The sequence below is a fragment of the Drosophila sechellia genome, chromosome X (genome assembly GCF_004382195.2).
Source record: "Drosophila sechellia strain sech25 chromosome X, ASM438219v1, whole genome shotgun sequence".
Classification (NCBI taxonomy): Eukaryota; Metazoa; Arthropoda; class Insecta; order Diptera; family Drosophilidae; genus Drosophila; species Drosophila sechellia.
Genome location: NC_045954.1, coordinates 4,533,635 through 4,551,489, shown reverse-complemented (window position 1 = coordinate 4,551,489; position 17,855 = coordinate 4,533,635). Strand labels below are relative to the sequence as shown.

Below are 17,855 nucleotides of genomic sequence, written 5' to 3'. Positions count from 1 at the left end.
CGGAAAAGATGAAAGTCAAATGGGAGATATGCGGGAGCTGGGGAAACGCAACTATTATTTTAACATGGCGGGGAGCAGCTTCACCGACTTTCTTCTAGTTCTTCTAGTTCTTCTCGCCCTGCAGGCCCAGCATTCCTAGGCAAGAAAAACATTTTCATTCCAAGGCGTTTTCCGGAGGGGCAATGGAATCGAGGAGGGTGGAGCGGGTGGGGGAGAAACGGCAGTTGTTTGAACTTATCTAAATTGTTTTGCCATATTGTTTTCTTATGCCATGTGTGTCGCATCGTTCCATACTTGGGCGTACTTCCTGCCCTTTTCCTCTGAATAATCGTTAATGCAGGCAGAAAAAATATAAATATATATTAGACACAAAGTGAGCGTGGGAATTATTTGAGTTATGGCACTTCAACATTAACTACATTTCCATAAGCTGGTAGTTCTTATAGATTTATCAAACATTTTGCTTTAAAAATGTATGTATTTAAATGAATTAAAAGGTTAGAATTTAGGTGCGATTTCTTTCGGTGTATCCACTTCTTCTTCCTCCCGCCTTCACTCCTCTCGAAAGTCCCATTGTCTTTAGCAAATTTGCTTTACTTGCACTGGCTGCTTATTCATTGACTTTTGTGTTTTGTGCCATTTTCAAATGCCTTCATTTCTTCGCCGCACACAGCCCGCATACGTCCGTCTCTGTCGCACAGCAGATGGCCGCCGTCCCACTCGCACGGCTCTTGCCGTACGTGTCTATTATTGGTATTTGCTGAATGAATGGATTGTACGTGCCCAGAGGCATTTCGAATAACTTTTTTCCAGGCTCCCGAGCATCCACGTTGTGCTTCCGCTGCTTTTTGCCTTATTTCTGGATCTGGCTCCTCGTGGATTGCAATTCTCCGTTCCGCTTCCGCTCCGCCTTTCTCTTGTTGTTCGCCCATCCCTTTCACGCCCCACTCCGCTTGCCCCTCTCTTTCTGCGGTTGAAATCCAAGCGATTTTACATTGTTATTGTTATTATTGCTACACGCGCGCACACACACACACCCACACATGGTCTTTATTTGTACATGCATTTATATTTGTTGATGGCGTATTTTTGTTTATTTATGTATTCATATGCAATGTCGAAAATAATCGTTAATATGCTGATAAAACACGCCCCCTCAACAATGTGGGCATGTCGTGTGTCGACTGCGTATAGTGGGGTCTTTTTCTACCTACCCCCCTCTCGCTCTCGCTCTGTCAACACTTTGCTTCATTTTTCATCCGATCCCATTGAATTGCCGGCAAATATGGTAAGCTAATGAATTCCCATAATGCATTGGCTAATAAACAAACAGCGCCCGAATGTAGGCATTACATTTTTCGACCAGCAAAATGGGCAAAAAGTTTCCGTCCTCTTAAATGGGAATGCAAATATATTCGAATGCGTACTGAGATTTCACTGCCCACGGGAATTCCACAAAATCACGGCCTAAGCCTCTTAAATAATTTTCAAGTTCTTTTTTTTTTAAAGGCGAGATTATTTATACATTCCCATTGGCTAAGCGGATAAAGCTGGTAATTTGTACATTTAACACATATTTAGGAAAATAAAATGTTCTATTAATTGTTTATTGTAACTATGTATCTTTGAGTTCGGAGCACCTTTACGCATGTGGCTCATTTTCAATGTTATTTTAGCTAAGGAACTTTTGACATAATGAATTGCACATACGCACCGTTGCCACTGCCCACAAATTTATGTATGTATATATATATTTATGAGACCACAAACAATTTGATGTGTATTCAAAGAATGGAATACATAATCCTTCACCATTTATTGGCTGCACATTAAAAGGCTGCTAGAGTAAAAAAGAAGAACTCCTATTTCGTGCGTGAAATATCCTTTTATATTGCAAAAGCAAAATTGAAATCATAAACTGACTTTTTTTAGTTATATTTTTTATTGTACAGTTTAGTTGTGTGCTCCCTCTGCACGAATTGCATTCAATGCTAATATACCTACAGTTGAATTCGATTCTCTAGTTGAGCAGAATCGAAATCATAAACTTCATTGGGGTTTTGTTTTGGATACAGTTTACTTTTGTCATCACTTTATTCACTTTGTTGCTGTTGCCAGATTACTGTAGATTACACCCACCGTATTCATTGCTGTTGTTGTTGGTGAGCATCCCGTCCAACAAATTCCACCCCCCGCCGCCCATCGACCATCGCCCGACCTTGTCATGTAGTTAGATATATTTAAAGTTGGGCGTTGGGAAAGTAAAATAAAATGGAATAAAATGCAGATTGAATTTGAGGGCGACAACTTTGCTGACGTTGGCGACGACAACAGAGTAATATTACTCACACACACCCACACAGATACACGGGTAACAAAAAAAAAAAAAAAAAAAAAAAAACGGGGAAACGAAGAAGAAGAGCTCACACACACACAAATACTCGCACATTCACATGCACACTGGGACCGTAAAAAATAAGCAAGTAATGCGCAAAATACAAAACCCACATTGCCTTCGAAAAAGGGGGGCATGGATCGGTGGGCGGGGGGAGGGTGTGTTTCAGGGGATGTAGGGATAAGGAGGACCAAAAGCCCGGCTATATACTATAAGTACGATATGTAGTTTGACGTTATCCAACACTAACAACACCAACTGAACAACAAGCACTGAGGACAAATGCGAGCTCTGAAGGGATAAACGTGAGGAAAATGGGCGTGGGTGTTAAGTAAGGCGATGCACCATAAAAAATTAGTAGCTCTAGAAATGTTCCAATGATCTAAAACATTCACCTTCACCACCTCTTCTTCGTTCGCTAGCTTTTGAAACTATCAACAAAGGTGACAAAAGGTGGTTTACATTTTAAAACACTAAATATATGGTCGCTTCCGTTTATGATTAATTTTTTAACCGTGTGGGAAAGCCAGTGGGGCAAGGAATGGTGGGGGGTACGGAAAGTCGACGTGATCGTATGCGAATGCGATTGTGCGGGTGTATTATGTATTTGGTGCATTTTAAATCGGATTACTTAAGGCAACAACAACCATGTGCGGCTTTGGCTTTTGTTGTCCTTCCGTGCCTTTCTTCGAAGTGGGTGGTGGGGGCTGTGGGTGTGGCCATGGTTGGTTCTCCTCATGGGCGGCTGGGTGCTGATGACTCTCAAGTCGCACATGCACAGTATGCGTGTGTGTGTGTGTCAGTTTAGTTCTCATTGTTGCCATCATCGGGATATCGTTGTCAACGCCGCGCCTATAAACCGTTTATTATTATTTACAATTTTCGCCTCGACGCTGGCAAATATTTTCAAATCGCATGGCGACACATCGCTAGACACGTGGCATTTTCCAGCATTTTCCCACCCTGCGCCATTGTACACATGACCCACTTTTCACCCATCAGGCTTGGCAAATGTGTTGGCAACGTGTCGGCATTCGATGGAAAACTGAATGACAAACTCCGCTTCGCTGGCTGAATGGCCAACTGTCAATCGTTTGGTTTATCAATCCATCAATCGAATGGCTCAGCGGAACTCCGACTGGAATCTTAATCGAGCCAAACAAGTTTAAGAAGTGTGAAACATTTCATAACACTACTCCTGGAATCAGACTTGTAGTTGCGTTAAAGCAGTATGCAAAATGCACAAAAATGTAGCGAAATTAAATAACCAATAATTTGAATTTAGACCGCGGGAATGCGCAGTTAATTACGCTACAGATTTGGGTCAACAGTGAGTTGGGCAATCAATCAAGCGCATTACACCCTTATTCAATTGGAACTGGCACACTTTCAATTAACCAGCCTATAAATAAGCCGTGCCATCAATCATGGGACTTAATGGAACTGTATATCGCATCACAACTGACCAGCAAAATCAGCGATTGTTGCTGCCGAGTAACTAATCATCAAGCAAATAGTGCGGCTGCAGGCCAGACGCGAAGAATTAGCAATTGTTGATCTATCGATTGAAACGAATTATGGGCAAATTAGGGGGTAGTTGGTAGTTGGCGATCGGTAGTTTGGTATTCGGTTTTGGGGCGAGTTCTGTGGGTGAACTTTGACCTCCGGCTGCCATCAATCTTTATCGCCAAACGGCAAACTGCGAACTGAAACAGCAGCGGAAATAGAAGTGCGCGGCATAAGTGCACTTCCGGTGGCGCAGTTGTTGCATTTTCAGTGGCAGCCGTCACATTCACGATTCCCCCGCATTTGCATCTATATGCGTGTGTGTGTGTGTGTGCACTCGCCTGCGGTTGAGTATCATTTTCACTAACGAGATTTCCCAGAAAATGAGAAAATAGCGAGCGAGGGCCGCCTTTAAATTCGAATTTCCCCCAAAAAAGCATTGCATTTGCCATTTTTCACTCTGCGCTATCTATAGCCATTTGCAATAAAATAATGTTAGTCTTTGCAACAATTTTATAAAATTTTTCGGCATTTCGGCGCACTTGTCTCGTTTCAATTCCATTTCGCTGCATACAGTCAGCTCTTTATTGCGTAAATCCATTGGTAAAATATTTAATGCCTAAACGAAATCGAAACTAGCACATAACTCCTTGAATTTATTTATTAAATACATGTTATACCGCATATATACATTTGGATATTTGCATTGGGAACTAATATCTTTTCGCCCTGCTGAGATTGCAGCAGTGGCCATATTTATGTGTTTCACCTGCTGAATGCATCCATTTATGCGGCAAGCATTGACATCTGTCACGCGCAACTGAAATTGGACAGCGGGGAGTCGTTTGGTTTCGCATTGGAGAACTACTGCAAATTGCTTCCAGTTTCCCTCTGACCCCCGCTGCACCTCACCCACCCCACGCCTAAACCATTAACCAAATCATTGGCTAAGCTATTGCCTCTGGTAACCCGGCTTCGAGGCTGGAAGTTCAAAGTCTGCGGTTGCCATGCCAAGCGACGCGTTTTTTTCGGGGTTAGTTAGTGGGACTTATTAGCTCTTCGGCATGGAAAAATGGTTATTTTTTATGGATGATTTGGCCGGGCAATTGACCATTGGCCTCGCCACATTGTTATCCCATATCCAATTTCGCCCGGGCATTTAAATAAAACACCCAAAACTATATATGTGTATCTACCATACGGATAGGTATTTGGGTCGCGAGTTGAGTGTTTCGTTTTGGTTTTTTCCCGCCATGCCCTATTTTGGTTTTCAAACAAGGAGCATAGGAAAAATTCCGACTAAACCATATATAAGTAAAACAAACAAAATGGTAAAATCAATAAACGAACTCTGGACATGTGGGGGAGGGCTAAATATGCAAGTGGAGTGCTCCAAGAATGGAAATAAAAATGATTTATAAATTGCTTATTTGTCAAAAGCACAGACACACAAGAGCTGCAGACTGCGAGAAAAACTGTGGTCAGGCGAATGAAAACAATACGATTGAATGGGTATTATATATATTATATAACCAGTAGTCTTGACTCTCAATGAGCTCAAAAGGCTCTTCTGGAAATATGTTTTTTTTCCCAATACGCACAACTATTCACCTTTTTCCCTCTCTGCAGTCATAACGAGCAGCATCTGAATCTGAGACCAGGGTGCGGCCACGCCCACTTAGCCCACTCAGCGCACTTGAGCTGACTGCACTCGAGAGCCACAAATCGAAGACAGGAATCGAAGTCATGGTAGCCCAGTTACATTATCGTATCTTTTCAATATCGAAGCATAAACATCGGATTCGCATAAAAGCTGGTTCTTCGCAGGGTTCTGTTTCTGATATGAATGCCGTTCAAATAGCTCGGAAGTGAGTGTGTACTCAAAAAATACAAAGGCAAATACAAAAAGCGATGGACATTTTCAGAGGCTTAGCCACCAGGTATGCACTACTATTACTACTATTACTATTACTATTACTATTACTTTTGCTAGTTTGGAATTAGCGTGCGGCAAACGCACTGCGAACTGGCCAAAGGGACGCTTACAAAATGCTGGAATTATGACATTTAATTAGCCAAATGAATCTTTTTTAAGCTCCGGCTTGCGTTGCATTCGGCGGTTCTACCAATATGCCAAGGGGCATGGAATTAGCGACGGTATTTGCGAATCGACGCCTAATTAGCGCATTGTTGCACCAAAAATAATGGCGTTCAGCAAAGCAAATGCCCAAAACCGATTACAGTCGCCGTTCAGCTGGGGATATAGACATGTTTATACCGATATGCGATATGCATTGGCATATATGTATGTACATATATGTATATTTATGTAAAAGCCAAATAATGAAAACATTCAATCCGCGGCCGGGGATTTGCACAGCTGAACAACAGCGCAACGGATTTCCGGTTACAGTAGACTCTCAATATTTAATAACTGCTCAAAAATACTCACATAAAATATGTGATTTCAGTTCCAAAATGATTTGTATCACGAAATTCTATTGAATAAATTTTACTGAACTATATGCACATTGGAAACCTTTCCCATGGGTTTCGATTTCTCCCAGCGAACGTAAGTCGTCCGAGATGACAATTCCTGGGCTTTAGCTTTAGATTTAGCCTTAGCTTTATGCTGTGTTGCCAGTTTTCACCGTCACCTGAATCGTGGGTGCATCCGAGTCGAAATCCGAATCCGAATCGCAGTTGGAGTCGGTATCCAAAATCCAAATCCGAATAGAAATCGGGGGAGCGGCAAAAAAAAGGAGCTGCAGCTGGGAAATAGACGAGGAAACTTGCGGTGCACTTTGACATTTTGGCGCATGTTGAATCAAGTGAAAACCCAATTACATGTCCCGCCCTATCTAGTCGCTTCACTGGCGACAAAACGAAACGTGCAGACAAGTTAACATTCTGGCCAACTTTGGCAGCAGTCAGGAGCTGGAATCGCACCCGTTCGAACGCCCAGCCGCCCACATATCCACCCACTCGGTGTCCTTGTGCCTGTGTGCTCGCTGGTTATTACAAGAGTGGTGAACATTCTGTGGCCAGGTGTCTGTGGGCGTGCCGGTGAGTATCTGTGGGCCTGGACGCACACCTGTGTATGTATGTACATATGTACATATGTATGTGTGCACTTGGATAGCTCTAGCTGCTGCTATCGCACGCAAATTATTGTTGCAATGAAACTTAAGCTGCTTAAACTTGCCGGAACGCTTTGGCCCCAGCCTCCTCCTCCTGCTTGACGGCTCCTCATCCCCATTTGGTAAACGGATGATGGAGACATCAGCGCCCGTGTTTAACCTGATTTGGGCAAGGGTAGCTAGCTGCCAGGGGGCGAAATTGAAAAGCTTAATGGATTACGAGTCACAGATTAACTGGGCCAGTTTAAAAGGGTCCACGGAAATCGAAGGTGATGCGCACATAATCTCGTTTGAATCCGCTTGAATCCCTTTAACAACGACGGCTATGTCAAAGGGCAAATACGTTTATCTCTATGTCGATCAGAAGTACAAAGAATTATAGGAAAATGTATCTGCAATAAATTAGTAACATTTGAAAATGGATTTTAAGTAAGCCATTTGATGTTCGTGCCAAACACGAGGCGAAAATGTTCGAGTTGCGCTGGCAGACGACAAGTTCGAATAAATCATTGTTAATTTACAAACGCCCTGTTGATGGCCTGACAATTTTCGGTTGCCGGCGAATGTTTGGCCAAAACCATGACGAGGACAAGTGGCCATCCGATCCCTGCTAATTAGGCCCAGAAATGTGCCATAAAATAAATGGCACAAATGCGAAATTAAATGGCCCGACCAGGCCAAAGGACATGCGGCCATTTGATTGATGTCCTGATGGCCGCCGTTCGGTTTTAGTTTCAGTTTCAGTTGCTATGTCGGCGGCCATTCCGCAACAGATTGTCTGTGTTAGTTACCATTATTACAACTGACTTTTTGCGCAACTCTTCGTTTTCTTCATATTATTATTAACGAGTTTACCATTGCGGCTTGCCGCTGGCAAATACGTTATAAAAACTGGCGGTGAAAATAAAAATAGCAGCAGCAATATTAAACACAATCCTCCAGTTATCCACGCTGGACTTGGGGTCGATCACATGACCGGCCACCATGGGCGCCATCAGACCCACCAAGTTGGCCACGCAATTGGTTACGGAGATTAGCAGGCCGGCGAAGCGCGGCGACAGGTCGAGGTGATTGATCTTGAAGCCGCAGTAGATGGCACCGTTGAGTCCCATGCCCAGGATGAAAATCACGCTGGTCAGCCAGAGGCTGTGGTGCACAAAGCCCACTGAGATTAGGGCCAGGGCGGGTCCGTACTGGCCCAGGCTGTTCATCAACTTGCGGACTACGGTGATGGAACAGTTCCGCCGGATGAGGCAATCCGCCAGGATGCCAAATACAATGGCCAAAATCCACATGGCCAGGTAGGGCAGCGAGGATATTATGCCGTTTGTGCGGATGTTCACATTGAGAACTCTGTACATATAGGTGGGCAGCATGGTCATCAGCGTTTCATAGCCATAATTGTGCCCGGCATGGGCCACCAGAATGGCATAGAAGGGTGGCGATTTGGCAATGCCCACAAAGGGTATCCTGCCCCTTTCCTCCGGCTGCGCCTGCCAAATGGCCTCCATGATGTGCCGCCTCTCTGCCTCCGATATGCGTGTGCTCACGGCCGGACTCTCCTGCACCAGGCAGATGAAGATTACACACCAGATGGTGCTGACCAGGCCGAAGACGTAGAAGATCGATGGCCAGCCGCCATCGAAACCGTAGTGGGCCAGTAGGCCACTCAATGGCATCGATACTATGGTACCGAACTGGGCACCCGCGTAGACCGCTGCTCCGGCCAGTGATCTCTCGTCCGGAGGAACCCACTGGGCCAGCAGGGAGTGGGAGCAGGGCACAATGGGTCCCTCGCCAAGGCCCTGGATAAAACGCACCACACACAGACCGACGACGCCACCCGATCTCGCCGAGATCGGAATGAAGAAGGCGGCCAACGAGTTGATCATCATGCCCCAGCCGAGAAAATGCCGAGCGCCGTAGTACTTGATCATCAGGCCAAAGGGTATCTGGGTTATCACATAGCCGTAGAAGAAGCTAGAGAGGATGTAGCCCTGCAGCTTATAGCTCCACTCGAAGTCACCATCCCGTTCCTTCGATTGAGTCGACGATATGGCATGCGAGATTGCCGTGTGGTTGACCATGGCCACAATCGCCACGGACATATTTGTGCGCATCACATAGGCATTGGCCATTCCCGAGAAGAGCATCAGGACGACGAAGAATCGGGTCTTTCGGCACCTGGGAATCTGCCCATCGGAGTCGTAGCGCTCCATCTTGGCCTCCTGGTCACTGCGATTCCGATTAGTGACTCCTTTGGAGTCCGGCACTCCAGCGGCGTCGGCCATTTCCAGATTGCTCGGCTTCGTTTTGGATGGGTTATTCTCTCTCGAGTAGGCAGGAAAATGGTATTTGTTATTCCCACATTTTTAAATGATTTATTCATGCTCAACGATTCGATATTTCGATTGGTGTTAGCTCATTTGATTTCTAAACGAATGCTAATCGGATCCAAATTGAGTTTTGAACTCAATTATGTTTCATAACTATTTTAAAGCTTTTAAATAACAAATATATTTTGTTTGTTTTTCTTTGCAATTATGGGAAAAATGACACCCAGCTTCGTTTAAACCCATATTAAATTCATGCAGTCAAACGACTTCACACTAGATTACCCCCAAACGCAAGCAATCCGATACTTGGAAGCCCAACCAGCAAATGGGGGCGAATCCTTACCCTTGCCCGCTCGATTTTGTCATTCATATCAATTTCGCATATCTTACGGCAGCCAAATGAAGCCATTGACAAACGAATGAATATGGCTGGAATCACGGGGGATTGTGTATATATAATATAAAATACAAGGGGTTACTTTTTTTTTGCGTAGGCTGTTTGCCGAAATCAAATTGCGCCTCATCCAATGCAAAGTAACGTAAACAAATCCAATTGGATGCGGAAGTGAGGACAGATTCAACCAGGGGTGACTGTATTCTTCTCCAATTTATGAGTTAAGTCTTTTTAGGAACTGCCATGAATATGAAGAAGAGGTTATAGTTACTTCAACCTGTTTTTACCTCAATTTCATCTGTTAAAGTCCGTGCATTGTAATAAATATAAGAATCACCGCAACAAACATGCGTAAACAACTCTGCAGTGGTCCACTCAGCAGCGATTCGCTGGGCGCATTAACCAAGTCCATGACTAATCCGTAAATTATTCCCAATTTTCGCCGAGTACACGGCATTATCCCGGCAGGAATTGCGTGAAACACGGCTGGCGCAGAAGGGATTATAAGCAAGGCGGCTTAAGTAGAACAAAAAAAAAAAGGAAAAAAGGGAAAATAAAAGCGAAAATACCCCAATGCTGACGAAGATGACGACACCTTTGCGGCTGACCCGGACGGAGAGCAGCATCCTTTTCCGTCCATTTCCCATTCTTTCCCTGCCAACGGGGCGTATTATGCGCTCACACACGACGCGTCGGCTGAGTTGATTACGTATACGCAACAATGGCCCATGAGTTGATTACGACGCACTGGCTCCAATATGTATGGCAAGTAATTTGCATAAACCGCGAATCGGACGCCCGCAGACAGACATTCGTTGACACAGATGATCGGCATCAAAGGAGGTGCGAATATCCAGCCGAGTATGCCAATATAATGAAGGCTGGTAGGCATTGCCATAGTGCTCAAATATGAAAACCTACGTATTGGTAAACAAACACAATTGCTTATCGTTTTTTCCCTTCCCCCTAGAAACAGAAGCTATGGTCAGCCTGGCGGAAGATCGGGGTCCCAATATCTGCAGCTGTAGTCGATTGCGATCCGAGTGCTGGACAAGACATTCGATCACCGCCGAGGACACGATGACTCGTCTGGCTTTAAAGTACGACACCAGCATTGGGCGCATCTGCAGGGCCAATCGAATGCACAGCCAGGATGTCCTGCAGGCACGCCGTCACGTGTGGGTGCCCGTACCAAGCAGTCGGTTCCAGATGGGGTCTCCACAGAAATCAGAGTCCGACGAAAATCCGGAGACACCTACCAGAAAAGTTACGCCGAACTTGCCGTCACATTTTTATCGCCAAAGTGATCCAAATCCAAATCCTTTTGCCGACGATGATGATCCCCTGCTGTTCATCACAGTTATGAAGGAAGTTCTTCAATGAGCTCCACGGCAATGCACATCGATAACAACTGAAATAAATTGTTCGTTTGTAATTTGGTATACGTATTTCATAAAATTAATATTTTAATACAAATAAGTATTATCTAAGTTCTTGGAACATTTGACTCTCCCATTCCCATTTTATCCTTTATCCTTCAGATGCAGCAGCTAAGAGAAAGAGCCACTCAGCTGGCACCATTTTGGCCTTTTTGAGCTCGGGAATCTGGCATTTAAGTAGCGCCGTGGCGGAAACAAAGCAGAGATGCGATGCCGAAAAAGCGAGTGCAGGCGACATTGGCAGACAACCGCGACAACCTCCTGTCGCGCTGATTAGGCAACCCCTTGGGGCTGCTAGCTCTGAAATTGGCTCTTAATTGTGGCAGAAGTGAATTTGCCAGCAGCAGGATGCAATTAAGACATGCTGCGATTTTCGCCCACTTAGCTGGACTTTTTGAGAAGCGCATAGAGCGGCGCCAAGCGACATCCAGTTGGGAGGAAGTCCGTGTGCTCCGGTCCAGATAAGCGCCTGGTCATATTAAAATGCGAATATTAACTAATCTGGACGAATGTGAGCCGCCGAGGGTGGCCACCCATCCGGATGGCTCCTGGCGAAAAAGGGCAACGGGGAATATGCGTACGTGCTCGTGTGATAAATTCACATTTTCCGGCTGACAAGCGGATTGTGCGAGGACAATCGCCCGGGCATTGATAGACACGATGGGCGACGAGGTCGTGCGACGTGGTAGCCAGGTGAAATGGCAGCCGTGAAACGTAGCGGAACGCCGGTGTCAAAAAGGAAGTGCCAACAAAAAAGCCACCAAAAAAATGCCGCCACCCCGAAGTAGTGGTGGTGCAGAAATCAGTATGGAGGCAAGTATGGAATGGAAGGCCACATTTTCTGCCTTTCTGACAGACGCAACTTTGAAATTGCTCTGATTATGCGGCGGCTAGGGCGAAGGACTTCGAGATTGGGGAATCGAGAGTCGGGAAACGGGACTTGGGGTTCGGTGTTCGGGTTTCGAGACTCGGCACTCAACGGCATGTTGACAATAATAACGAAGTTGGTCACGGCCCTTTGGGTACGCTGCAAGGAAAAGCAATTGGCGGAGCTAAGAACAATAAGTATCTACAATTTAAACAGAAAGTATTCAAAATTCATATTACTAGAAACGTTTTGCAATTTCAAAAACCAATATTTTTATGTAAAATATCTTTATGTGGCTAACTATTTTTTTCTAAGTGTGCAATTCAATGTCTAGCAATGGGGAACAAAAACAAAAGCGCACATCGCCAAATATCAAATGTCCCATGCCGGCATTAATATTTCATGAGAAATCATAGTTTGCTGATGCGTATAATTCAAAGGAATTGCAATCTGAATTAATTTTTGAATGCCAAGCAGCCAGGTGGCATTTATATTGATTCGCTTTAGAATTTACATGGCTTGCCGCCCAATCGATTGATTGATGAGTGGGTCAGACAGTTCGATTTGCTGATGGTGATGGTGGTGGTAATGTCGATGGTGGAGCTTGGGTTGTCACTGCATTTGGTACTCCCATATTTGCGGATCGATGGCCAGAAGTTGCACAAAGAACAAAGTTTTGCGAGCGAAACTCATTTATTTGTTTTCCGCCGTGACAGTTGAACCATGTAATTATACACAGACAGCAGGAGCTCCACTCTACCCATTCAGATATTCCCATTCCCGTTGGCTTCAGTTTCAGTTTCAGCCGGAGCTTGAGCTTCAGTTTCTGCTTCGGTTGGGTTTGGTTTGGTTGGGTTTGGTTGGGTTTGGTTGGGTTTGGTTGGGCTTGGTTTGGGTTGGGTTTTCGGGCGACTTATGAATTATGACAGTTTTGCACACCACGCACAACTTTGGCCGGGCTTTCAAATAGAAATTATTAGAAAGTTTGCAGCGAAAGCGAAAAGGGGGGACAGCTGCATGGCATGAGATTAGTGCAATTGCGAATGGGGCTATGGATTGGATCTCTTTGAGAAATGAGAAATGGCTGGGGGCCACAATCCAAGGCATTCTCATATTGAACGTTTGAAGGTTTTCGTTGAGTTTTTGATTTATGTCTGTTTGCCAGGGGGGGAGCCGAGTGGGTTGGACGATGTGGCAAAGGGGATTATGTTCATAAATGGCACACATGCAGCATATGGGACAGATGCAGCTATGCGACAATTGTCATCTGAACGTATTTGCCAATGCTGGAGTTTGTCCAATAACTAGATTATACGGTCTTCCAAGCTCAATGCTTGCACATCCATAACATTTTCACACCATCTTTAAAGCAATAAGCCAGGCATTTGAATTTCAGAGCAGCAAACTTTTGGAGCATATTTATATTTTCGCATATAGTACGAGTATGTTTTCGTATTGAAAACTTATTTAAGGGATCGAATTTCAAGGCATTCGCACATTCGCTGTGCCAATTATTAATTGCAAATTTCGAGGCGCTCTGGCATCGCATGAAAAACAATCAACAATCATCATGGCCAACTGGCCAGATGAAGGTTATTGAATTACGTTAATGACAGACGGTGCGGGATTGGCCAAATGGGAGGTCCTGGGCGAAATCCTTTAAATGGAGGAGTGGGAACAACGTCTTGAGTCGCACAGTCGGATTCACACTTGTACCGCCATCATCATCGTCATCAGCAGCGGGACAATCATCATTCATTCGTGCAATGTGGAATTCATTTATGCATTCGCACTACCTTTCTATGTCTCTCTCTCTCTTTCTACCGCCGCAATACCCGTCTCTTTCGCGCCGTCTCAGTCGCATCTTCGTTTATTCGCTCATTTAAGCATTCGTGTTGTCGTTTCAGTTTCAATTTGCCTTGGCAACATTTTCGCAAATGTCTTTTTAATTGATTCGCAGCGATGCGAATGCGAGCAAGCGACGAAAGAGACGCCTACACTTGATGAGAAAGAGATGACGACAGAAAGAGACAGGAGAACATGGCGCGCGAAAGAGAGAGAGAGAGAGAGAGTGGCTGTAAGATCTACCTACCCGGCTGCCGAGTGTAATTATAAATTGAATTAAAAGGCGCACATTTCGTCTTTTAATTCTGCTTGCTGCTTGAGCTTAATTAAAATTTCATTATGTCTCTCATATATATATATGTTTTCCCTTCGCTGAAGGATGACTGCGAAATATGGAGAGGGACCTGCGAAAACTACAGTCTACTACGATATATGCACAAAATATATTTGACAAGCAGCTTTACGAGCGAGCAGTAAAAATACTTGTTCTCCATTAATGTTCGCCTAATACATGCATAGAGTGCCGCTTCTTCGCCAACCACCACATTATTATGCAAAAAAAAAAGAAACAAAAACCAAATAAATAAAAATATAATAAAAGTACCAGAAAATACTGCCAACAAAAAGGGGTAGCAAACAAAAAACACAAAACAAAAAAGGGAGAGTGAAATGCCAGCGCAACTTGTCGACATGAAATGTTGTTGTCATTCTGTCTGGAAATTGCCCTTATTGTTGTTGCTACTGTAGTTTATCGTCTTCGGTCCGTGTATATGTATTTACCCACACATCTACGCTTTTTTGCTAGTGGTGTTGGTGTAGTTGTGCGGCTGTTGTTGTACAATTGTTGTACTGTTGTTGAGTTTATGCATTGCAGCATTGCATTGTAGTAACAAAGCATAGCATAGTTTTTAGCGCAAATCAAAATGATTGATGATGATGGCTGCTCTAGATCTTGCACCCCTAGTACAAAATGCCCCGCCCACCATGTCATGTCCCCTTGCTACAACAGCAACAACAGCAATAACACCTACACCAGCAACAAAAACAAAAACAATAGCTACACTCACTTGACAGTTATGGCTGCTGATATGCTGCAAATAAACTAAATAAATCCTCTTTTGTGTAATGTCATTTTTGTGCCACTTTGTTTTCAAGGCAAGCACCATGTTTTGTAAATTTTCCAAGAGAGAGAGACTCGTGCCACTGTCGCATTGTCTATTTCAATTTCAATATTAAATTGACACAGCTTCAGTAGTAGGTAGGCAGTAGGTTTTTGAACAAGAACTAAATGGTGATATCATATGATATAAGGCCAATATCAATATCAAAAGTCTGACAGTTTGAACAACCCTATTAGAAAGTGGAGAGCAAATCTTAGCGGATTTGGAAAAACACTTCGGTTCACCACATAGCACTTCATTAACATGGGTTAGGCAGCACAAAACACAAACACATGCACGCAAATTGGCCAATCGCTTGAGTGAAGGATTATTTGCCCTCCGCCCTTTTGGCGGAAACACCAGCTAGCACCAAGCAACAACCTCCCCCCCCCCCCCCCCCCCCTCGATCCACCCACACATTCTGACCCCCATTTCCATCCTTATTAAACATACTTGCACATGCAGCTGCTTGTGGTAATGAGTGGGTGGCGTCCGGGCGGATTTTGACTGCGGCTGCCCCTGAGGTCGTTGCGAGCAGCTGCACCAAAACCCCAAATTGTTTAGCATATGCAAGATGGGGCGACCACCGGCCACCCGATCCGCCTCCTCCACCACCACCTCCTCCTCCACGAAAGCCACCATCACACACCGTCACCCACATTTCGCTGCCCAGACTCCTTTGGAGCATACAGCAATTTGGACATGTTAATAATGTTGACTTCTTGGCCAAGTTTAATTAATCCATTTAAGCGGTTATAAATTGAAAGCTGTTTAATCTCTTAATTATTGCCTCAGATATGCACTTAACTGACTTTAAATAAGAGCTGCTATTATCTAACTCGAATTGACCAAAAAATATCTGTATTCATAAAGTCTATTATTCTTAGTAGGCTGTTGATTTAAATTCAATTGTCATTTGATGTCACTTCAACAGAAAGTTACTCATTTCATTCGTTTTCTTACAGTCAAGCCAGCAACTTCTAAAAAGCACTTTAAATATATTCCTGAAAATCAGAAAGTTGAAAATTTTCAATATGCTTCTTACACTTCTTTATGTTCTAGGCTCAGTGGCTATAATCTTCGCGTACATTATGTATAGCCTGTCGTTGATAAGGGCGGACTTAAAGGAGTTAGAGTGGTATGACGAAGTGGCTCGCCGTAGAGGATGGTTTGTAGAGAATGATGAAGGCCCGAGAGCTGCATCCAAAAGGCAAATCCGTGAAGAAGTCAGGCAGGAACTTGAATATGGATGCGATGAATCAAATTCCCGTGAGTTCAAAAGGTTTGACGAAGCTGCTCGTCGTAGACGATGGTTTGCAGAGGATGATGAAGGCCGCCCGAGAGCTACATCCAAAAGGCAAAGCCGTAAAGAAACTAGGGAGGAACTTGAGATTGGATACATTGAATCAGAGTCCAGTGAGTTCGAGTGGAATGACGAAGCTGCTCGTCGTAGAGGATGGTTTGCAGAGGATGATCAAGGCGGCCCGAGGTCTATATCCAAAAGACTAAGCCGTGAAGAAGATAGGGAGGAACTTGAGATTGGATGCATTGGATCAGATTCCAGTGAGTTCGAGTGGAATGACGAAACTGCTCGTCGTAGAGGATGGTTTGCAGAGGATGATCAAGGCGGCCCGAGGTCGATATCCAAAAGACAAGTCTGTGAAGAAGATACGGAGGAACTTGAGATTGGATGCATTGAATCAGATTCCAGCGAGTTCGAGTGGAATGACGAAACTGCTCGTCGTAGAGGATCGGTTGGAGAGGATGATCAAGGCGGCCCGAGGTTTACATCCAAAAGACAAAGCCGTGAAGAAGCTAGGGAGGAACTTGAGATTGGATGCAATGAATCAAATTCCCGTGAGTTCAAAAGGTTTGACGAAGCTGCTCGCCGTAGAGGATCGGTTGGAGAAGATGATCAAGGCGGCCCCAAAAGACAAAGCTGTAAAGAAGCTAGGGAGGAACTTGAGATTGGATGCAATGAATCAAATTCCCGTGAGTTCAAAAGGTTTGACGAAGCTGCTCGCCGTAGAGGATCGGTTGGAGAAGATGATCAAGGCGGCCCCAAAAGACAAAGCTGTAAAGAAGCTAGGGAGGAACTTGAGATTGGATGCAATGAATCAAATTCCCGTGAGTTCAAAAGGTTTGACGAAGCTGCTCGCCGTAGAGGATTCGTTGGAGAAGATGATCAAGGCGGCCCCAAAAGACTAAGGTGTAAAGAAGCTAGGGAGGAACTTGAGATTGGATGCAATGAATCAAATTCCCGTGAGTTCAAAAGGTTTGACGAAGCTGCTCGCCGTAGAGGATTCGTTGGAGAAGATGATCAAGGCGGCCCCAAAAGACTAAGGTGTAAAGAAGCTAGGGAGGAACTTGAGATTGGATACAATGAATCAAATTCCCGTGAGTTCAAAAGGTTTGACGAAGCTGCTCGCCGTAGAGGATTCGTTGGAGAAGATGATCAAGGCGGCCCCAAAAGACAAAGCTGTAAAGAAGCTAGGGAGGAACTTGAGATTGGATGCAATGAATCAAATTCCCGTGAGTTCAAAAGGTTTGACGAAGCTGCTCGCCGTAGAGGATTCGTTGGAGAAGATGATCAAGGCGGCCCCAAAAGACAAAGCTGTAAAGAAGCTAGGGAGGAACTTGAGATTGGATGCAATGAATCAAATTCCCGTGAGTTCAAAAGGTTTGACGAAGCTGCTCGCCGTAGAGGATTCGTTGGAGAAGATGATCAAGGCGGCCCCAAAAGACTAAGGTGTAAAGAAGCTAGGGAGGAAC

The 17,855-nt window shown here is 44.6% G+C and overlaps 3 protein-coding genes and 1 pseudogene across 3 annotated transcripts; 3 read left to right on the top strand and 1 right to left on the bottom strand.

The window, feature by feature from the left end:
• Positions 1-7,890: 7,890 nt before the first annotated feature.
• Positions 7,891-10,364, bottom strand: LOC6612464 (putative inorganic phosphate cotransporter). The gene has a single exon (XM_002036936.2). The coding sequence runs from the start codon at positions 9,330-9,332 to the stop codon at positions 7,893-7,895; it is 1,440 nt and encodes a 479-aa protein (XP_002036972.1). The 5' UTR covers positions 9,333-10,364; the 3' UTR covers positions 7,891-7,892.
• Positions 10,365-10,402: 38 nt separating this feature from the next.
• LOC6612465 lies at positions 10,403-11,208 on the top strand. The gene is made up of 2 exons (XM_002036937.2): positions 10,403-10,655; positions 10,742-11,208. Exons 1-2 carry the CDS (start codon positions 10,493-10,495, stop codon positions 11,152-11,154), a joined length of 576 nt encoding a protein of 191 aa, XP_002036973.1. The 5' UTR covers positions 10,403-10,492; the 3' UTR covers positions 11,155-11,208.
• A 5,375-nt stretch (positions 11,209-16,583) lies between these two features.
• LOC6612467 lies at positions 16,584-17,390 on the top strand. Its single transcript, XM_002036939.2, has one exon. It carries the CDS (start codon positions 16,662-16,664, stop codon positions 17,289-17,291), a length of 630 nt encoding a protein of 209 aa, XP_002036975.2. The 5' UTR covers positions 16,584-16,661; the 3' UTR covers positions 17,292-17,390.
• Positions 17,331-17,831, top strand: LOC116802048 (annotated as a pseudogene).
• Positions 17,832-17,855: the final 24 nt, after the last annotated feature.

Bases quoted from the DNA above. Each gene is read 5' to 3' on its own strand.
- LOC6612464 (XM_002036936.2), bottom strand. From the start codon at position 9,332: ATGGCCGACGCCGCTGGAGTGCCGGACTCCAAAGGAGTCACTAATCGG.
- LOC6612465 (XM_002036937.2), top strand. From the start codon at position 10,493: ATGGCCCATGAGTTGATTACGACGCACTGGCTCCAATATGTATGGCAA. The intron at 10,656-10,741 runs GTAGGCATTGCC...CCTTCCCCCTAG, and splicing joins TGCCAATATAATGAAGGCTG to AAACAGAAGCTATGGTCAGC.
- LOC6612467 (XM_002036939.2), top strand. From the start codon at position 16,662: ATGACGAAACTGCTCGTCGTAGAGGATGGTTTGCAGAGGATGATCAAG.